At 44.4% G+C, this 16,097-nt stretch overlaps 3 protein-coding genes across 6 annotated transcripts; 2 read left to right on the top strand and 1 right to left on the bottom strand.

Annotated features, from left to right (window-relative positions):
- Window positions 1–56: 56 nt before the first annotated feature.
- Window positions 57–6,990, top strand: LOC130537474 (V-set and immunoglobulin domain-containing protein 10-like 2). Of its 3 annotated transcripts, none has more exons than XM_057054322.1 (13): window positions 57–908; window positions 1,397–1,750; window positions 2,133–2,408; window positions 2,612–2,887; window positions 3,361–3,624; window positions 3,707–3,964; window positions 4,035–4,325; window positions 4,586–4,939; window positions 6,096–6,218; window positions 6,297–6,321; window positions 6,423–6,511; window positions 6,601–6,753; window positions 6,851–6,990. In XM_057054322.1, exons 1-12 carry the CDS (start codon window positions 842–844, stop codon window positions 6,747–6,749), a joined length of 2,526 nt encoding a protein of 841 aa, XP_056910302.1. In that variant the 5' UTR covers window positions 57–841; the 3' UTR covers window positions 6,750–6,753; window positions 6,851–6,990. The 3 variants fall into 3 exon arrangements, with proteins under 3 accessions (XP_056910302.1, XP_056910303.1, XP_056910301.1); XM_057054323.1 differs by having other exon boundaries at window positions 6,848–6,986; XM_057054321.1 differs by lacking the exon at window positions 6,851–6,990 and having other exon boundaries at window positions 6,601–6,764.
- Window positions 6,857–12,246, top strand: LOC130537477 (complement factor B-like). 2 transcript variants are annotated; one of them, XM_057054327.1, is made up of 18 exons: window positions 6,865–7,269; window positions 7,575–7,778; window positions 7,853–8,038; window positions 8,123–8,296; window positions 8,407–8,493; window positions 8,614–8,753; window positions 8,926–9,070; window positions 9,149–9,286; window positions 9,690–9,797; window positions 10,096–10,230; window positions 10,326–10,420; window positions 10,544–10,676; window positions 10,783–10,921; window positions 11,029–11,105; window positions 11,230–11,330; window positions 11,414–11,543; window positions 11,621–11,670; window positions 11,759–12,246. In XM_057054327.1, exons 1-18 carry the CDS (start codon window positions 7,212–7,214, stop codon window positions 11,933–11,935), a joined length of 2,277 nt encoding a protein of 758 aa, XP_056910307.1. In that variant the 5' UTR covers window positions 6,865–7,211; the 3' UTR covers window positions 11,936–12,246. The 2 variants fall into 2 exon arrangements, with proteins under 2 accessions (XP_056910308.1, XP_056910307.1); XM_057054328.1 differs by lacking the exons at window positions 11,414–11,543; window positions 11,621–11,670; window positions 11,759–12,246 and having other exon boundaries at window positions 6,857–7,269; window positions 11,179–11,314.
- chek1 (checkpoint kinase 1) lies at window positions 12,075–15,403 on the bottom strand. Its single transcript, XM_057054331.1, has 14 exons — window positions 15,267–15,403; window positions 14,962–15,033; window positions 14,701–14,815; window positions 14,514–14,622; window positions 14,374–14,438; window positions 14,229–14,298; window positions 13,948–14,136; window positions 13,742–13,846; window positions 13,465–13,548; window positions 13,313–13,385; window positions 13,069–13,237; window positions 12,837–12,968; window positions 12,660–12,761; window positions 12,075–12,444 (listed from the first exon to the last, which is right to left on the bottom strand). Exons 2-14 carry the CDS (start codon window positions 15,024–15,026, stop codon window positions 12,361–12,363), a joined length of 1,362 nt encoding a protein of 453 aa, XP_056910311.1. The 5' UTR covers window positions 15,027–15,033; window positions 15,267–15,403; the 3' UTR covers window positions 12,075–12,360.
- Window positions 15,404–16,097: the final 694 nt, after the last annotated feature.

Raw genomic sequence — 16,097 nt, 5'->3', positions numbered from 1 at the left:
TTTTAGTTCCTCTCCAGAAGTTAATGGATTCTGTTTTTTAGTAAGAAGATGGTTTATTCGTTCATATTTTAGTTTTGCATTTATGTGCTGGAGCGGCGGCGATGTCCGTCGCTTCTCATCTTATCCAGTGTGGGGAAACTGATCTCTGCCCTGCATTCATTCATGACACCCATCTCCGATTACTCATTTGTGGAACTGCCTTACTTTCATCCTTCGTCCTTCCTCCTTTATAAACCATAAGGTCTGTTTAAAAGAACCTGTGGCTGGGTTATCCTCCTCTCTCCATGCAGTGTGTCCAGATTTTTGGATTCTAATCCCCATCTCATTAATAATTATCCTAAAGTTATCCTGGTAAAAGTTTGATTTTTAGCCTTTTATTTTTCAAGATCCTTTCATTTGTATGGATAATCTGTTATTCTGCACTGCAGCTGGAAGTGAGGAGGAAAAGGCTTGAGATTAAACTGGGGGATTATGATTGCAGAGAAACATGTATGGCAAGTGTACAGGAATGTTCTGGTGTATGTGTCAGAAAGAGGCCTGTCTTGTATAATAGATGAGTTATTCTAACCCTGCAGCAGAAAGAAGGATGCATAGATGGAGCAAAAGAGAGAGAGAAAGGAAAAAGACATGAATAATTGAGCTTAAATCAGTTTAGTGTCCCTTCTTACTCTCAGCTGAATGAAGTCAGTGCACCAAACTTGTGGATCGGGGAGGACATGAACCAGGAGCATCCCAGGTGAATGCAGGCCGGCTTTGTGCTCTTAAACCTTCAGCATTTTTCTTCATCATTTCCAGATAGTTTGAGTGGAGTGGATATTGGAATCAGGATCATCATGTTACCATGGTAGCGCAACAGGTTGGGCTGGCCTTTTTGCTTCTACCTATCAGCTTGATAACCTGTAACCATGGTAAGTATCTCCTGAGGAAAAGAAATCATATTAGAAGAGTTGAGATTGTGTTAAATAATAATTGAAGATATATTAGGAGACCTACCAATGCTGCTGAGTTAAGTTCAGACTGCTGCAAGTCTGTAGAACAAAATAATGGTAATAATCAAGCCAAATACTAATATCCAGTCTTAGTCTTGCATGACAGAAAAATACCATCAGCAACAGATATTCTGACCACCCAGCCCGACGTGTTGACCTTATGACCTGTGGAATTGTAACAGAGGTAGAACCTGATATCAAACATTAGTAAATATAAATTTGTGTAGAAGTATATTTTGGAATTCTTTAGAAACTTCTGAAACTTTAATCCATCCCGTAACAGAACACGGGCGGTGCACATGACACCAGCGGCTTCTTTTCTTGCACACACACACACACACACACACACAGATACAAATGTTTGCGTGTGTGTGTGTGTGTGTGTGTGTGTGTCCTCTCTCGTGCAGCGGTGCAGGTTGATCAAAACTGGGAGGTGGTGTACAGAGACACCGACGTCTATGGGGTGGTGGGAAAAGCAGTCATCTTGGAGTGCGGCCCCACCTTACCTGACATGTACATATGGAGCTTCACCAAGCCCGGAACTGAGGCTATAAAAGCTGTGGTGTACGACCTGGGGAAAGGGACGAGGATCCAGAAGCTGGCCGAGGGGCTTGGGCAGCTGTCGGTCATCTCAAACAGTGCAGCTGTGAGCATCGAGAAACTGCCCCTGGCTGCACACGGTCTGTTCACCTGTCAGGCCTTCTACGATATAGAGGAGGAGCCCAAGGTCTACTACTACTACGTTCATCTCACTGTCCGAGGTAAGAGTCCTCCACTCTGACACAGACTAAACAGGAGGGCCGCCATGTTGCCATGGAGATGGTGTTGTTTAATTTGAGTTAATTTGATGGGAAACTGGGAGAGTTGGAGAAGAATGATGCACATAATATCTGACCAGATCTGATTAGAGTTCAAGGCCCCCGTGTGTTACGGGGTACTGGCTGGGTTATAGATTCTGAGGTTATATCAGTGTTGTTAGGTCAATTTAAAAGAACAGCTTAAATTAAAAATGACAAAATGGCAAATATGATACAATTACATTCCAGAATGTAAACTAACTGAAAGAAAGAAAGTTGCAACAATCAGGGTATGAAATTTTACACTGGATCACTGAGGAGTGCTTAACTGTTGTCCTGGCAACAGTTCCTGTCTCCAAGCCTTTCCTCCTGATGAGCGATGCATCTCCAGTGGAGGGGTCCACCATGTGGATGCGCTGCACTCTGGAAAATGGGACGGAGCCCATCCAGTATGAGTGGAACCACGAGACCCGCAGTGGCAACATTACAGCCTTTGCACGGGGCAACTCCAGCGTCATCAACGTGACCGATGTCAACCGCAACCACACTGGCTGGTACCGCTGTGTGGCCAGCAACTCTGTCAACAGCGAGAGCTCAAACCGGTTATGGCTGGACACCATCTGTGAGTTCCTTTACTATGGCTTAAAAAAAAGCATTTGTGACAAAACACTAGTTTCTCATTATTCAGAAGTTCATTACGTGAATGCAGCCTACCAACAGGGGGCGCCAGTGATGGGCTTCACTTTGGGGGAGATTTCCTGTCATCCATCTTTGGATGAATGTGAGGTGGCTCAGCTGTTGTCTGCGGGTGTACTTCCTCCTCAGATGGCCCGGACATTCCGCAAATAGCCGTGACTCCGTACACCGTGACAGAGCGGGGTTATTCGGCCCTGGAGAGGGAAACAGTTTCCTTGCTGTGTCAAGCCCATTCCAATCCAGCCAGTCAGTATGTGTGGTTCTACAACAACTCCCAGGTCTACACCGGGCCACAGTTCACCATCACCAAGGTCCTTCGTATGCACACTGGAGACTACGCATGCTTGGCACAGAATACCTACCTCAACACCCGCTCCAAAAAAACCATCAGCCTGACTGTCTACTGTGAGTGTGATAGCCCTGAGCTTGTGTCGTCTTGGACACTGCCTCTGCTCTTCTGTCCGTTCATCCGTCTTATACAAAAACTTCCTTCCTTCCTTCTCAATCATTCACTCAACGTCCCTCACATCACGGCACCATCGTCTCTCACACCCACAACACACTCGCACTATGACACACCACATCAGACAGTGGAAGCGGCGCAGGCCTGCTGCGGACCGTCAGCGAAGTCGGTGGGACTCTTTTAAAGGTACCTTGCTGTGACGTCACAGCCATGACAAGTGCTGATTGGCTAGGAGGCCAAACACTTGTCACTCTGCCTCTCTGCGTAGTTTTGCTGAGCTTTTGTTCGGTTGTCACCGACGTTGTCACCTAACGTCGACAACGCACCAGTCAAGGAGAAACAGAACGTGACATTCAGGGTGAACCGCCATACGTAACCATACTGCCACATCACACGTTTCTTTCCCCCCCCACAGACCCTCCTGATGATTCGCCCTCCTGCTCTGTGGAGCCGGCCCTGAACCACACCTCTCTGAGGTTGCTCTGCTCCTGGCCTGGTGGCTTTCCCTCCCCCTCCCTCTGGTGGACCGGAGACTTGATACTACCCGGACGTGAAGATCTGCAAACCAGTGCTGCCACCTTGCTGCTGGGCGAGGGCCTGACTTCCAACAACAGCTTGTTTAAATGCATTGGCTCACATCAGGCACTCAAAGAGGCGACGGCGTGCAGCGTGCGCACATGTGAGAGGAGAAGAATTTTTTTTAAAAACTTGCTTTTATAATTCTTCAAAGCTCTCATATGTTACGCGCTGTCTCGCTCCAGATGTCCCCCCTGCAGAGCCGGTGTGTTTTGCCTATGTGACAAACAACCAACAGTACCTGATGCTCTCCTGCTCCTGGGATGGAGGGGCTCCGAAAGCTTTGGTATGGTGGGAGGGTCCGGGAGGTCAGAGCAAAGGTGGAGAGGAAAACTCAAACATCTTGATTTTACGCTACGGCACCGCCCACAGCGGACTGCCCTACACCTGCCACGCTAAGCATCCCCTCCTGGTCCAAACCAAGACCTGCAGGCTCACACTGGGTCAGCCAGCATCACACACACACTTTTAAAAAGCTTTACGTGATGTTAATAGATTCATTTCCACTTCTAGAGGCTCCTGTACTACTAACCCAGCGTAGAGTCGTCTCTGTCTATGAGGGGGACGATGTCCAGCTCACCTGTAGCTTGAGAGCCAGCTATCTTCCTGCCAATGAAATCACATGGTTCAACAACCAAGGCATGGACGTCCACAGCACCTCAAAGTACACGGTCCTCCGAACTTCTGCATGGGCCAATCTGACTGTGAAAGATGTGCACGAAACTCTGGACAGCGGTGAATACAGATGCTCCACTTCCAATGCAGTGGGCGGGACAGAGATTAACATCACGCTACGAGTTAACAGTAAGTTTATCGTTAATCAGAATACTTCACTTTGTACTCAGTCTTCATAAGACTATAATAAAATAGAACTCCTGTTACTTGCAAAGCTTACAAAGTGCAACTGAAAAAATAGTAAATAATAATAGAAATAATAATAAAAGCCTTAATCAATCTAAAAGGGTAAAACTGAGGGAAGAGGCAACATAATAAGGCCTGAACGAAGCGGTGGAGATTACAGATTAATGGAAGTGCTTATTTTGCTTTTTTCCTCTCCTCATCAGGGCACCCCATGCCTCCCAATGCAACTTTGGTCAGTGTGCAGTACAACAGCCAGAAGAGGAATGAGGTGGACCTGGAGTGGCAGGTAGAGAACAAAGAGGGAAGCCGCCTGACAGGCTTCATTTTGGAGCACGTGTGGTTGTCAGAGCGACCCGGAAGGAGGGACGGCAGCAACGCTTCAGAGGAGGGGCAGGCGGAGAGGATCGGGCCAGCGGTCTGGTACCGCAGCATCATCCAGGACCCGGAGGCCCGGAGTCACACCATTGGGAGACTGACGCCGACTGTTACCTACCAGTTTCGGATCACGTCCGTCAACCACCGCACTGTCGGACACGCATCTGCGGCAAAGACTCCAGGTACAATGAGTAGAGAAACAAAGTGTGATGAGACACCGTTTGTAAAATATGAGCAGAACTGTTATGGATTGTATTCAAAGATTCCGTGTATGAGCGCTACAGCTTTCTGGTCATATTTTATAAATTTCCCTAGAGAATGTGTGGCAGGTAAGTTGGGTGCTCATCCAGTCGTTTGGACGTTTTTTTCCGTGATGAAGATAACGGGACTAATACTTTTCTGCTTTCCTCTCTTTGTTATCCACACAGGTGAAAGACGCACGATCAACAGCACACGAAACATTTGCACAACCGACCGCCTCATACATTCCACTCCCTTCATCTCTACCTGTGTTTTCTGTCCTCTTTATTTCCTGTTTACCACCTCCTCCACCTGTGTATTCTTGTACGTCATCTGCTCCGGTGAACTAAAGTTTGAGTGCTGGTCAGGGCTGTTGAGGAAAGTTGGCCGCTTGTTTTCACCTTCTGTTCAGTCAGTGCACATTAATCACCACCACTCACATCAACATTCTAGCTCACTTGTATTTAAGCCCATTTTTCCTTTCTTATTTAACCTCCTTTCCCTGGCCTAGAATAGAAGGCAAACACCTTCCTTTCAAATTTTTGTGACTAGGTATATTTTAAATGTAATTAAATACTGTCATTAGTTTAAAGTTTAATAGTCATCTGGTCAATCGATTGATTTAATTCCTGATTTTTCTGAGAGTGCGACAGTGAAGCACGTTTCCTACAGAAGGTGCCAGTTCATAACAGCATCATCTAGTGATAGTGCATAAACTACGCTACCCATAATCCTAGAGACATTTGGTGGCTGTGAACAAACTATGATTAATTACTAACTATAAAGCAGAGTCACATTTGATACTTGGCACATTACACTGATATTATTATATTAGATTACATTTAATAATATTGGATTATTAGGGACTATATAACAGAAAACAAGTGGTTGGTTAAAGAAGTGAGTCACATCCATTATCTGATGTTGAATTTTAAAACAAAATTACTTGTTTACCCTGACCTATTTAGCTTAAATAAAAAACGCTAATACAGCCCAAGTGGGTGTATCCATCCAGAGAGGTTGCTCAGTGCAGCCTTTACTGTATCTGCCCTGCCTGACCTGCCCCACCTTGCAACGTCTCCCTGTGATATGTTGCAGCTGAACCCCGCCACAACGTCTACCCGGCCGTGGTTGGAGCGGCTATAGGGGGGATGCTTTTCGCAGCCGTCGTCACCGTGCTGCTGCTCGTGTTCATTATACGCAACCGCCACAACAATCCTCGTGAGTTTGACTAAAGCGCCCGAGTTCTGTCTGCATCATCATCGAGCTTGCGTTAATCTTGCGTGTTTCGTCCGCCAGGGCTACATGACATGCTGTTTGGTTTGTGAGTATCTGTGCAGCAATGACAAAAACGTTTGGTTGGTTTTAGTGTTCTGTGAAGTGACGCACCACAGAAACTGTTTCCCCTCCTTTTGTTACATCCAGGCAGCACAGCCAGTCGAGGGAAAACATCAATTTCCCAGAGGATGAGATTGTGGGTGCATCAGAGGGACAAACTGGGGACGCTGGCGGAGGCAAGACAAGATCAAATATTGTGTTTTCCTGCACATCCAAGACAAAGCCAGCTGCGCCCTTGCTGATCTGTGATGGTGCTTCCTTCCAGGTCCCACTTTGGTTTTACCCCGGGCTTCCTCGCCTCTCACCATCTCGCCCACGAGTGCCACGCCCACCAGCAGCCAAGCCCCTCCCCCTGGAGATGATGACGAGCGTGTGAATGTCACCATCACCGTTAAGGCGACAGGACCACAGTGATGCTGTACATAGCAGGCATTTCTTAGCCCATCTCAGTTATTATCAGCTACAGTGTAGAGACATATGTAATATGTAATGCTGTATCACTGCTGTGTCAGCAGGTGGAACTTTTGGAAGCGATGAGGCAACAGAACTCTCGTGGTTCTTCTGGTACACATGGCAATGAAAGAGAAAGTGTAGCCTGAAGGTCGGCACTTGTTTTGGCAGTGCCGATAGTCCTTCTGACAATGATGTGCTATTAAAATGAATGTATTTGAATTTTGGCCCAACAGCCAGTTAAATCTCCGCTACACTGAGAGGTTAATGCAGTTGTTTGGACTGTAATATTCCTTATTTACATGAAGTTAATAAGTAGCAGCGCATGTTTGTTCAACCACTCTTTTTTGTCGACATCAATATCTGGTTTTTAAACCAGTGTGGGTTTTCTGCTTTTCATAGTTATTACTTTGTTGCTCAGTTAACATGGGGACTTCTGTCCGATGGAGCTGCTTTGCTGCACTTTTTAGTCTCCTTTTCATGGGTGAGCTAAAAGAAATGTGTTTTGATCTCATGAATTTGTAAAGGTATTTATGATTTATTGGTTGTTAACATGTTTTTCAAAATTCTAAATAAAGAAAAAGAAGTAAAATGCCCGTTTCTGTAAAATTCTTATTTTATTTTTTTTTACATCTAAATACCACAGTAGGTCATTGATTTATATTTTAGTTCTAAGATATCTAATAAAGGAAATAATTATTATTTAAAGAGAACCTGGGTTCACATTTGGGAGCCTTCAGCCTCTACAGCCTTGTGAAGTGTGTCTGGGCCTTTATCATCTGTGTGCAGGGCAAGTTTGGTGTGATTGCACAGAAGAAAATGTGGGGATAGAAGGAGGCCATTACAAACTGACCAGGGAGCAGCAGCCTGGCAGCATGCTGATCTACTACTGCCCTGAGGGGTACTACCCGTACCCTGCTCTGACGAGAACCTGCCAAAAAAATGGCGCCTGGAAACCAGCGCTCAAGAGATTTCCCCCTCAGACGTGCAGACGTGCGTAAGGAAAAGGATTTTTCTCTCTGTCTTGGGACACTTTGTCTTTTAACCCCTATTTTATTACTTTGCAGTGGTTGAGTGTCCTGACCCCAACGTTTTGGAGTACGGGACCGTCTCCCCTCCCCAGGAAAGGTACTTTGTGGAGAATGAGACCACCTATGAGTGTGACTCTGGATACACGCTGCGAGGCTCGTCCAGACGCGTCTGCTCACCAAACGGGAAGTGGAGCGGCTCCACTCCCATCTGCAGCCGTGACAGTGAGCCTAAACAGCAGCCTTTGTTCTTCTGTGTCTAGGGTGGGCTGGCGTTCGACTGTTCATCTCCCTTTTTGTTGCCAACAGCAGGCCACTGTGCTGATCCCGGTATCCCAGCTGGAGCCGCAAGAACTGGGAATCTGTTTGAAACTGGCGCAATGGTGAATTACAGCTGCAACAACGAGCTGTTTTTGGTGGGCTCCAGCGAAAGGACGTGTTTACAGAGCGGTGAATGGTCGGGCATTGAACCAGCATGTTACTGTAAGTGTTACAGAGGCTCACAAACTCGGTATTAACCCTGTCCCATCAACACCATTGAGAGGAAACTAGTGTCCACATGACGATATGTTGTTGATATTTGCATCTTTCAGTCAAACACACCTACGACTCACCTTTGGAGGTTTCACGGGTATTTGGCAGCGCAATTAAACATCACCTCACTAATCCAGAGCTGGTCGGTAAGTTCCAGTAGTTAGAGCTTTGCATCTGAAGCACATTCAGTCACTCTTGAACTTTTAATTCACTGGGAGAAAGCAGAAAATGAACTATGTTAACTTTGTGTGCATTTGGCTCTTGAGATGATACACAGGAAGGGAGAAGAATCAAGATTTCAAAAACTGGGAAACTTAATATTTACATCGCTGTGGACATTTCTCCCAGCATGGACAAGCAGAGCATCAGTGAAGCCATTGCTTTAACTCTCACCCTTATTGAAAAGGTGAGAAATGTGGCATCATGTTGGACAATATTAGCATTTTCAGATATAAAAAGATGATTTATATGGACAAAAAACAGTTACAATTTTACAACGCTGCAACAAATGAATGGAATTTAATTTAGGAAAATTCACGTACTGAAGAGCAACTTTATGTGACCTTTTGTCCCCACAGATTTCATCCTTTGTCGTGACGCCAAATTATGAAATAATCTTGTTCGCACGGGACGTTTTCGAAGTTGTCAACATCGTGGATTTCCGGAGTGGCAAAATCCCCCTGGTGACCGTAATGGATAAACTGAGAAGCTTTAACATCGATGGTGAGACAAAGACATCCACATATCGTCTAAAAAAAATCATTGAATACATTATTTGTGTGTGTGTGTTTTAACTAAAAGACAGAGACACGTTTATAAAAGACACGGATCTGAACTTTGCTTTTAAAACCTTTCTGGAGCGAATCACTTCAGTGAAGCAGCAGGTTGGAGACGAGGCCTTTAAGGAGGAACGTCACGTCTTGATCTTCTTTACAGACGGTAACTTCACCTATTTACTTTTGACCCTTTAATGGATTTTCAGGCACAGATTCCAAACTGCCACATTGAGGATTCACAACAGAATTGTTCAAATTTGCTTCTGAAAGTGACAGGTTTAATTTATTCATTATTATGCTCCTTCCCTCCGAGCCAAGGACAGATTTACTCAGCATTCATTTGTGCTTTCGCTCAGTGTGATTTAAAACCTTTAGTGTTGTTACACTAAAAGGTTTTACAGCAAATGTTGCATTATATGTATAGTTATTATCATTATTATCCATGTACCTAAATGTTTAGTTTATAGTTACTCCTGCCACGTATTAACGTCAGGATAGATAAAAAATGTGTGGCTAAGATTAGGTTTATTAATAAAAGTATTTTGAAGTTGGCCATACCTTTACAGGTGCGTACAATATGGGCGAACCGGCCCCCACCGTACAAAAAATAAAGAACCTGGTGTACACAAACAGCACGACTGAAGGGGGGACTCAGTCAACAGAAGAAAATCTCGGTGTGTATTTATTCATTTGTTATTTTTAAGAAAATAGATTCTTTTTCCCCTTAAAAAAGCATAATAAAACATGAAACTGCTACTGTGATGCAAATATTTGCAAAACCACTGATTTACGATGCCACGTTATTATGAATGTAATGACCGCCCCCCACCACCACTTATTTATTCAATATAACCTCAGCCCAGCTCAAAAATAATCCAGTCAAACTTCAATCGTGAAATAAAGGCATCATACTTGCAAGACCTACAGGCAAAATGCAGCCTGCCATTTATATCTTTGCATTTTATTTGCCAGACATTTATATTTTTGCCACCGGAGTGGAGCCCTTTGATGAGGACCTTCAGCCCCTGACAGTGGGAGACAATGACAAGCATTACTTCAGAATAAAAGACATTAGAAATGTCCACGAGCTCCTCCAAGAAATCATTGGTGAGGCCTTTCCTCTGCTCCTTTATCCTATCGTACATGTGAATATCACAAAGAGAATGAGTGCCGGGCCTGTGTGCTGCCGTGTTGTAATGCAGACGATGAAGAAGTGATGGGTCTGTGTGGTCTTCACATCGAGGATGATTGGAACAGAAGGAGAATGTATCCATGGGCGGCGTTTATCTTCATCATGGTGACTTTTCCATCATTGTTAGACTTTTTTTCACATTGAAAAGTAACCTGAATGTGCTCTTCTTGCATCTATGTATCCTGCCCACCTCAGAATGTCATGTGTTTTTCTTGTTCAACACTTTAGAATGAAGGAACCATGACGAAATGCCTCGGCTCTCTGGTGTCCCCCCAGTTTGTGTTAACAGCTGCTCACTGCTTGACTTTGGGAACACTACCTGAACACATCACCGTGGAGATCGATGACGGAGCTGGCAAATGTAACAAAAACAACACTTTTCCTGATTGGACTAGAAATCCTTGCATTTATTGTAAAAGGGCAGTTTCCTCTCTTTGGAATCAATGGCACCCTCACTTGTTTTACAGTGAAAAAAGTTAAAACGGTGATCATACATCCCAGCTACAACATTAATGCCAGAGCAGCACTGGGGGTGAGGGAGTACTACGACTATGATGTGGCTCTCATCCAGCTGGAGACTGACATTGACATCTCATATGGTGCGAGGTGAGAACTGCTGGAGCTCAAATGTGGGCTTTTAGTAATAAATATAAAAATACTACAGTTTAAGGTGAAAGGACACAGTTTTGAAGCCTGTTTTTCACCCTGGCCAGGCCCATTTGCATACCCTGCACCAAGGAGACCAGCAATGCTCTCCAGATGGCCGACAACTCTACCTGTGCACAACAAGGTGCCCCGAAACATAAAGTTCCACCGCGTTTAGTTAAATCTCTTGCAAATGTTCAGCATGTTATACATTGCAGATGGCCCGTTTGTTCAACTATCTGAGCTGGACCTGCGCTCTCTTTAAACAGAGCAAATTCTGTTGAGGTCTCAACTGGAAAAGCTCTCCTTCCTGACCCGAAAATCCAAATACATAGACAAAAAAGAAGTCCACGCTAAACTTGGTGACAATGTGAGTCTGACGCTACCATGGTCACCCAGAAATGTGTGTTATGTCTCTCTCTTTAATATTTGACTGGTTCTTCCCACCTGTAGAGGAATGAATGCATCCGACACGCATTACAGGCCGAAGGAATAACAACAACCGATCCCAGGGTCGCTGTGTCCGATAACTTCCTGTGCACTGGCGGTCAGACTCCTTACAGAGATCATATAGCATGTCCAGGTTTGTAGCCTCAAAGGTGCAACCGGGCTGTGGTTATTCCATTTGACACTGATGGGATGTTTTCTTCCCCGCGTCAGGTGACGGAGGCGGTGCCGTTTTCAAGGAATACAAACATCGCACAATACAGGTGAACGACACGTACGATGTGTTCAGGTATCCACAGAAATTAGCTCAAGGGGAAGATGTTTGCCCTTACCGGGTGTTTTCTGCCGCAGGTTGCACTGGTCAGCTGGGGAAACAAGTTGCTGTGCTCGAGGGGTGGTCTCGTCGAGTCCGATCAGAGCTCCAGAGATTTCCACATTAATCTTTTCAGGGTGGTTCCATTTCTGAAGTCTGTCCTCGGCAACGACACCCAGGATGAATACGCGCCGTTACGGTTTTTGGATGGTTAAATTTGAGATCTGTAGATGGGATGTTGAGAGAAAAACCGGGGAGCTTGTTGTAACGATGGAAAATGCTGAGCTGACCACGGTGACATCACAGACCATGATGTCATACAGAATATTTCAGTCAACAGTCCTTAGGAAAAGCCATCTTCCACAGTTGTTTCTTTAATAATTTACACTGTAATGAACATTGTGTCAAACATAATTAGAACAAGTTTCTCAGTAGGCTTCAAGCCAGAAGACACATGCACACCTGTCAACATTTACCTGAACCAACAGACCTAAAACGTGAAAAATTTCATTAAAGTCATGAACGACTGACCTCTGATGAGTCACAAGTACAGCAGAGAAACACACAGGGAACACCAGAATAACAAAGAACAGCTGAGTATGGAGGTGCCCGTCAAAGCAACGGGAACGTTCTTGAAACCTCATGTGATCTTCTGATTGCTGATGATGTCGCCAAGTTTCTGTTTTATTTTAATGAAGAGACGCTTAAACTCCAGCCCATCGCCCTGGAAACACAGAAACAAGAGGTTTACGGTCAAATAAAAAGCCTCTGTTGGAAGCTACAAAGGTAGTCGCAAAAATCCTAAAGAGTTCTCAAGTCTCAAAGTTTACAGCACCAATTACAGTGAAACATAGCTAGAAGTATATAGTATAGAAGGTATATAGATAAATATAGACAAAACTGTAACAAATGGGTTGGATACAGCGACCGTACACCCACCTTAGACAGCCTGAAGTCCAGCAGCACCCTCTGATCCATCTCTAGCAAGTGAACTTTGAAGATTAGCTTGTTGTTGCGTTTGTCCAGCGTGTTCACCGTCACCTGAAAGTGGGAAATCAAAGCTCGGTGTCAACGTGGACGGTTACCGTGGTCGGCGCCACCCAGGTGCAGATGTACCTGTGTGTTGCAGGCGAGTTTGAAGTTGAGCGCCAGGCAGTCACAGGCGCCCTTCAGGGCGCTCAAAGAAGCATCGGCGTTCACGGTGGTGAAGAAACGGGTCAGTCTTTTCACTAATCTTTGCAACAGTGTCTAAAGACAGACGGGAGAGGTGGTATAAATTACAGTGCTTTTGAGCTTGTGTGCGTGCAGCAGATGATCTGAGGCTAGATGAGTAAAACTTCCAAATGACCTGACTGGCTCCAGGCGTGCCCAGCAGCTGGCTACACAGCAACATGTGCTCAGGTTTGATGGGCTGAGAGAAGCTGACATGAGCTTCTGTTGGGCCGGTTATTAACACGCCTTCCCAACCGCCTGCACCAAAGTCGGGCTGAGAGCTGGAAAACTGCATCCTGTCATCACTACAGAAGGACAGAAGGCGTAGGAATGAATACTGCTGCTGCTGCTGCTGCTGTTACTACCTCAAATGTTCTGACCTGCTGTGGGATACGAGTCCCTTATCGGTTCGGAGAATCTTGTTTCCTGAGCCAGGGGGCGGCTGCTTCACACCTGCAGAGATTCACACCTCAGTCTAGTCTCTTTACAATAAAGTCGGAGCCGTATCTATTATTCCGATAGCGAGACTTGCCTTGACTAAACCAGCGATCTATCTGCAGGTCTGCAACAGTGATACGAAGTTTTGGACTAGCAAGCAACAGTTTGGACAACAAACCTGTGAAAAAGGAGTGTAAATCCATTTACAACAACAATGGCAGATGTCAACAGTGTTTTAAATAAATTTTGAGATTAAGACTAAAACCAATTTAGATGCACTAAGTATGTCAGCCCCCAGATGTTTGAGCATCAATTGTGTGTAAGGTGTCAGTTCCACATAGTGTTAGAAATGCAATTAATCTGGCACTTACGAAGAGGCATCGGCTCTATTTTCTTCCAGGGAGGTAGGTACGTCTTCTTCTGAAGCCAGTCTGAATACTCTTGGCAGCTCTCGGTGGGCTGGTCCCAAGGCAGTTCTGCAAAATAGGCAGAAAGAAATGGACAAAATGTAACCATACCAGGTTATTTTAAGGTTTATGCAGAGTCCAGATCCGAGATTATAATGTACTGATCCCACCTCCAGCCAGCATGGCAGTGAGAACAATCCCACAAGCCCAGATATCTGCAGGCTGAGCTCTGTACTCATCTGGGCTGAGGACCTCTGGAGCAACATAAGGAAGAGTCCCACACAGCCTATTCAGCCGGCGCTCTCGTCCTTTGAAACGAAACATGGTGGCCAGGCCAAAATCTGTCAGCTTCAGGTTATCTGAGGACAAATGACAACAGCAAGCACCATGAGAACACAAGCAGATCGATATACTGTATGTAAAGTGATGAATAATTTAAATACTCCCTCACCTTTTTCATCCAGCAGAATGTTTTCAGGTTTGATATCTCTGTGGGTGATGCCAGTGTTGTGGAGATATTCCTGTTAAAGTGCAACTGTAAATTACGTGAAATTGGCAGAGGAGAAGCCTTCATCACACAGATTTGCTTCACCTACCACAGCTGATATCAATTGCAGGAAAAATCTGTGAGCATCACTTTCTGGCATCCCCACATCAGGTTCTTTAAGCACAGTTGGAAAACATTAACGCCATTTAAGCAACTAACCTTTAATAAAAAAGTACTTGTATGTCTCACCAATACGGTCGAACAGCTCTCCTCCAGAGCAGTATTCCAGGAAGAGGTACACAGTTAGACCTTCTTTCCGATGCCCAAAAAATCGTACAATGTTGGCATGGCTAAGCATCTATGGCAAAAAAACACGTATATTGTGGTACTGTGCTGAAATCTGTATGTTACCACTCATCCTTCATGTTAAACTAACCTTGTGAATGCAGACCTCTTTCTTGACATTGTCAGCACAATCTTTTGCCTGAGAAGTGTCAATTACTTTAACAGCCACAGCCTCCTCCGTAAGTCTGTTCACCAGCAATCTGACCCTGGTACCAAAGAAAAGTTGGGGATGAAGAGAATGCAACAGGTAGCGTTGCATTATATTATTTTATCAGCTCAAAGTTAAAAGATCAAGCCAGTAGAAACTTTGAAATGCATTTCTATATTAAAACAATCAAATGAGGAGTCGTACTCTCCATAAGCTCCTTCTCCCAGTGTCTGGACAAGATCCCAGTCCTGCACGAAAGGTACAGCCATGCTAGCGCTAGAAACACAGCATCCTTGACAGGTTACCACAGAACACGTATCCACGACAACAGTATTAAGCCCATGCTCACTCTTATTTCTCCTCCAAATTTACACTTATTGACATAATTTCTGCAGTTTTATCTAGAAAACTAACTTTCACCTGCAATCATGTGGAAGGAAACAATTCCAAATGTTGTGAACCAAGGAAACAGAATCTCAAACGTATGATCAAAAACCTGTTGAACTTACCTGCACAGCCTAGAGCTTTTAAAAAATATATATAAATATATATTATTGGATGTTAGTTCTCATCTGTAACGAGGCAGCGATTCTGCACAAATTTGGCGCGTTGTTGTTTTTCTAGCGTTGACTTCCGGCCATCGTCACTTCCTATTTTCCTTCTTCGTTGGCTTTTCCTCAGTGGCGCGACATCGCCCCCTTTTGAAAATAATAAACTATCTATTATTTAATTAAGAAAATGACAATAAAGGTGTCCAACAAAGTTTGTGTCATTATATGTATTTACGTACCCAAAAAATATTTCTGAATAATGTTAAAGCTTCCATGCTGAAAATAATCAAAAATACAATTCTAAATAATACCATAAGAATGTGACTTTTACAGTTACACCAAAATTAAATGGAAAATATTTATCGAAAATGGGGAGAAAACTGTGCAGTAGAAAGTCATTTAGTTTGTGTAAAACATCCCAAATATTGTGTCTGCTGGTGGAATTTCCATGGTCCACGTATGCCTGATATTGGCAAATCACTGATCCTTTCATTTTAGGTAAAAATGTGTCCCTGTTCCCGCACTGAACACAAACATGAGTCTCTGCTGACTGTTCATTCAGATTGTATTATGTAAATCCGAGGCCTGACAGCGTTTACCTAGAGGATGGCATCCGGAAGGAGGCACTGTGGATCCAGATTTACGTTCTTTTCAGAAAATCTAAGCTGTAATGATGATCCTTTTGACAGAAAGCAGATACATAAAGATACAGACAGATACATGCAAATGCTGATTGCTGTTTTTTAATATGTATAACCAGAACAGACACAAAAGAGGCATAAAGTGAAG

This window comes from Takifugu flavidus, chromosome 14 (genome assembly GCF_003711565.1).
Source record: "Takifugu flavidus isolate HTHZ2018 chromosome 14, ASM371156v2, whole genome shotgun sequence".
In the NCBI taxonomy this organism is placed as follows: Eukaryota; Metazoa; Chordata; class Actinopteri; order Tetraodontiformes; family Tetraodontidae; genus Takifugu; species Takifugu flavidus.
The sequence above is the reverse complement of the archived record's forward strand: the minus strand, read 5'-3'. Positions and strand labels throughout refer to the sequence as shown.

Excerpts from the sequence above, each read along its gene's own strand:
- LOC130537474 (XM_057054322.1), top strand. The coding sequence starts at position 842 with ATGGTAGCGCAACAGGTTGGGCTGGCCTTTTTGCTTCTACCTATCAGC. Across the intron at positions 909-1,396 it reads CTTGATAACCTGTAACCATG|CGGTGCAGGTTGATCAAAAC; the intron begins GTAAGTATCTCC and ends TCTCTCGTGCAG. Across the intron at positions 2,888-3,360 it reads CATCAGCCTGACTGTCTACT|ACCCTCCTGATGATTCGCCC; the intron begins GTGAGTGTGATA and ends CCCCCCCCACAG.
- LOC130537477 (XM_057054327.1), top strand. The coding sequence starts at position 7,212 with ATGGGGACTTCTGTCCGATGGAGCTGCTTTGCTGCACTTTTTAGTCTC. Across the intron at positions 11,331-11,413 it reads ACGCTAAACTTGGTGACAAT|AGGAATGAATGCATCCGACA; the intron begins GTGAGTCTGACG and ends TCCCACCTGTAG. Across the intron at positions 11,544-11,620 it reads AGATCATATAGCATGTCCAG|GTGACGGAGGCGGTGCCGTT; the intron begins GTTTGTAGCCTC and ends TCCCCGCGTCAG.
- chek1 (XM_057054331.1), bottom strand. The coding sequence starts at position 15,026 with ATGGCTGTACCTTTCGTGCAGGACTGGGATCTTGTCCAGACACTGGGA. Across the intron at positions 14,623-14,700 it reads AAGAGGTCTGCATTCACAAG|ATGCTTAGCCATGCCAACAT; the intron begins GTTAGTTTAACA and ends TTTTTGCCATAG. Across the intron at positions 13,847-13,947 it reads CACTGCCATGCTGGCTGGAG|AACTGCCTTGGGACCAGCCC; the intron begins GTGGGATCAGTA and ends CCTATTTTGCAG.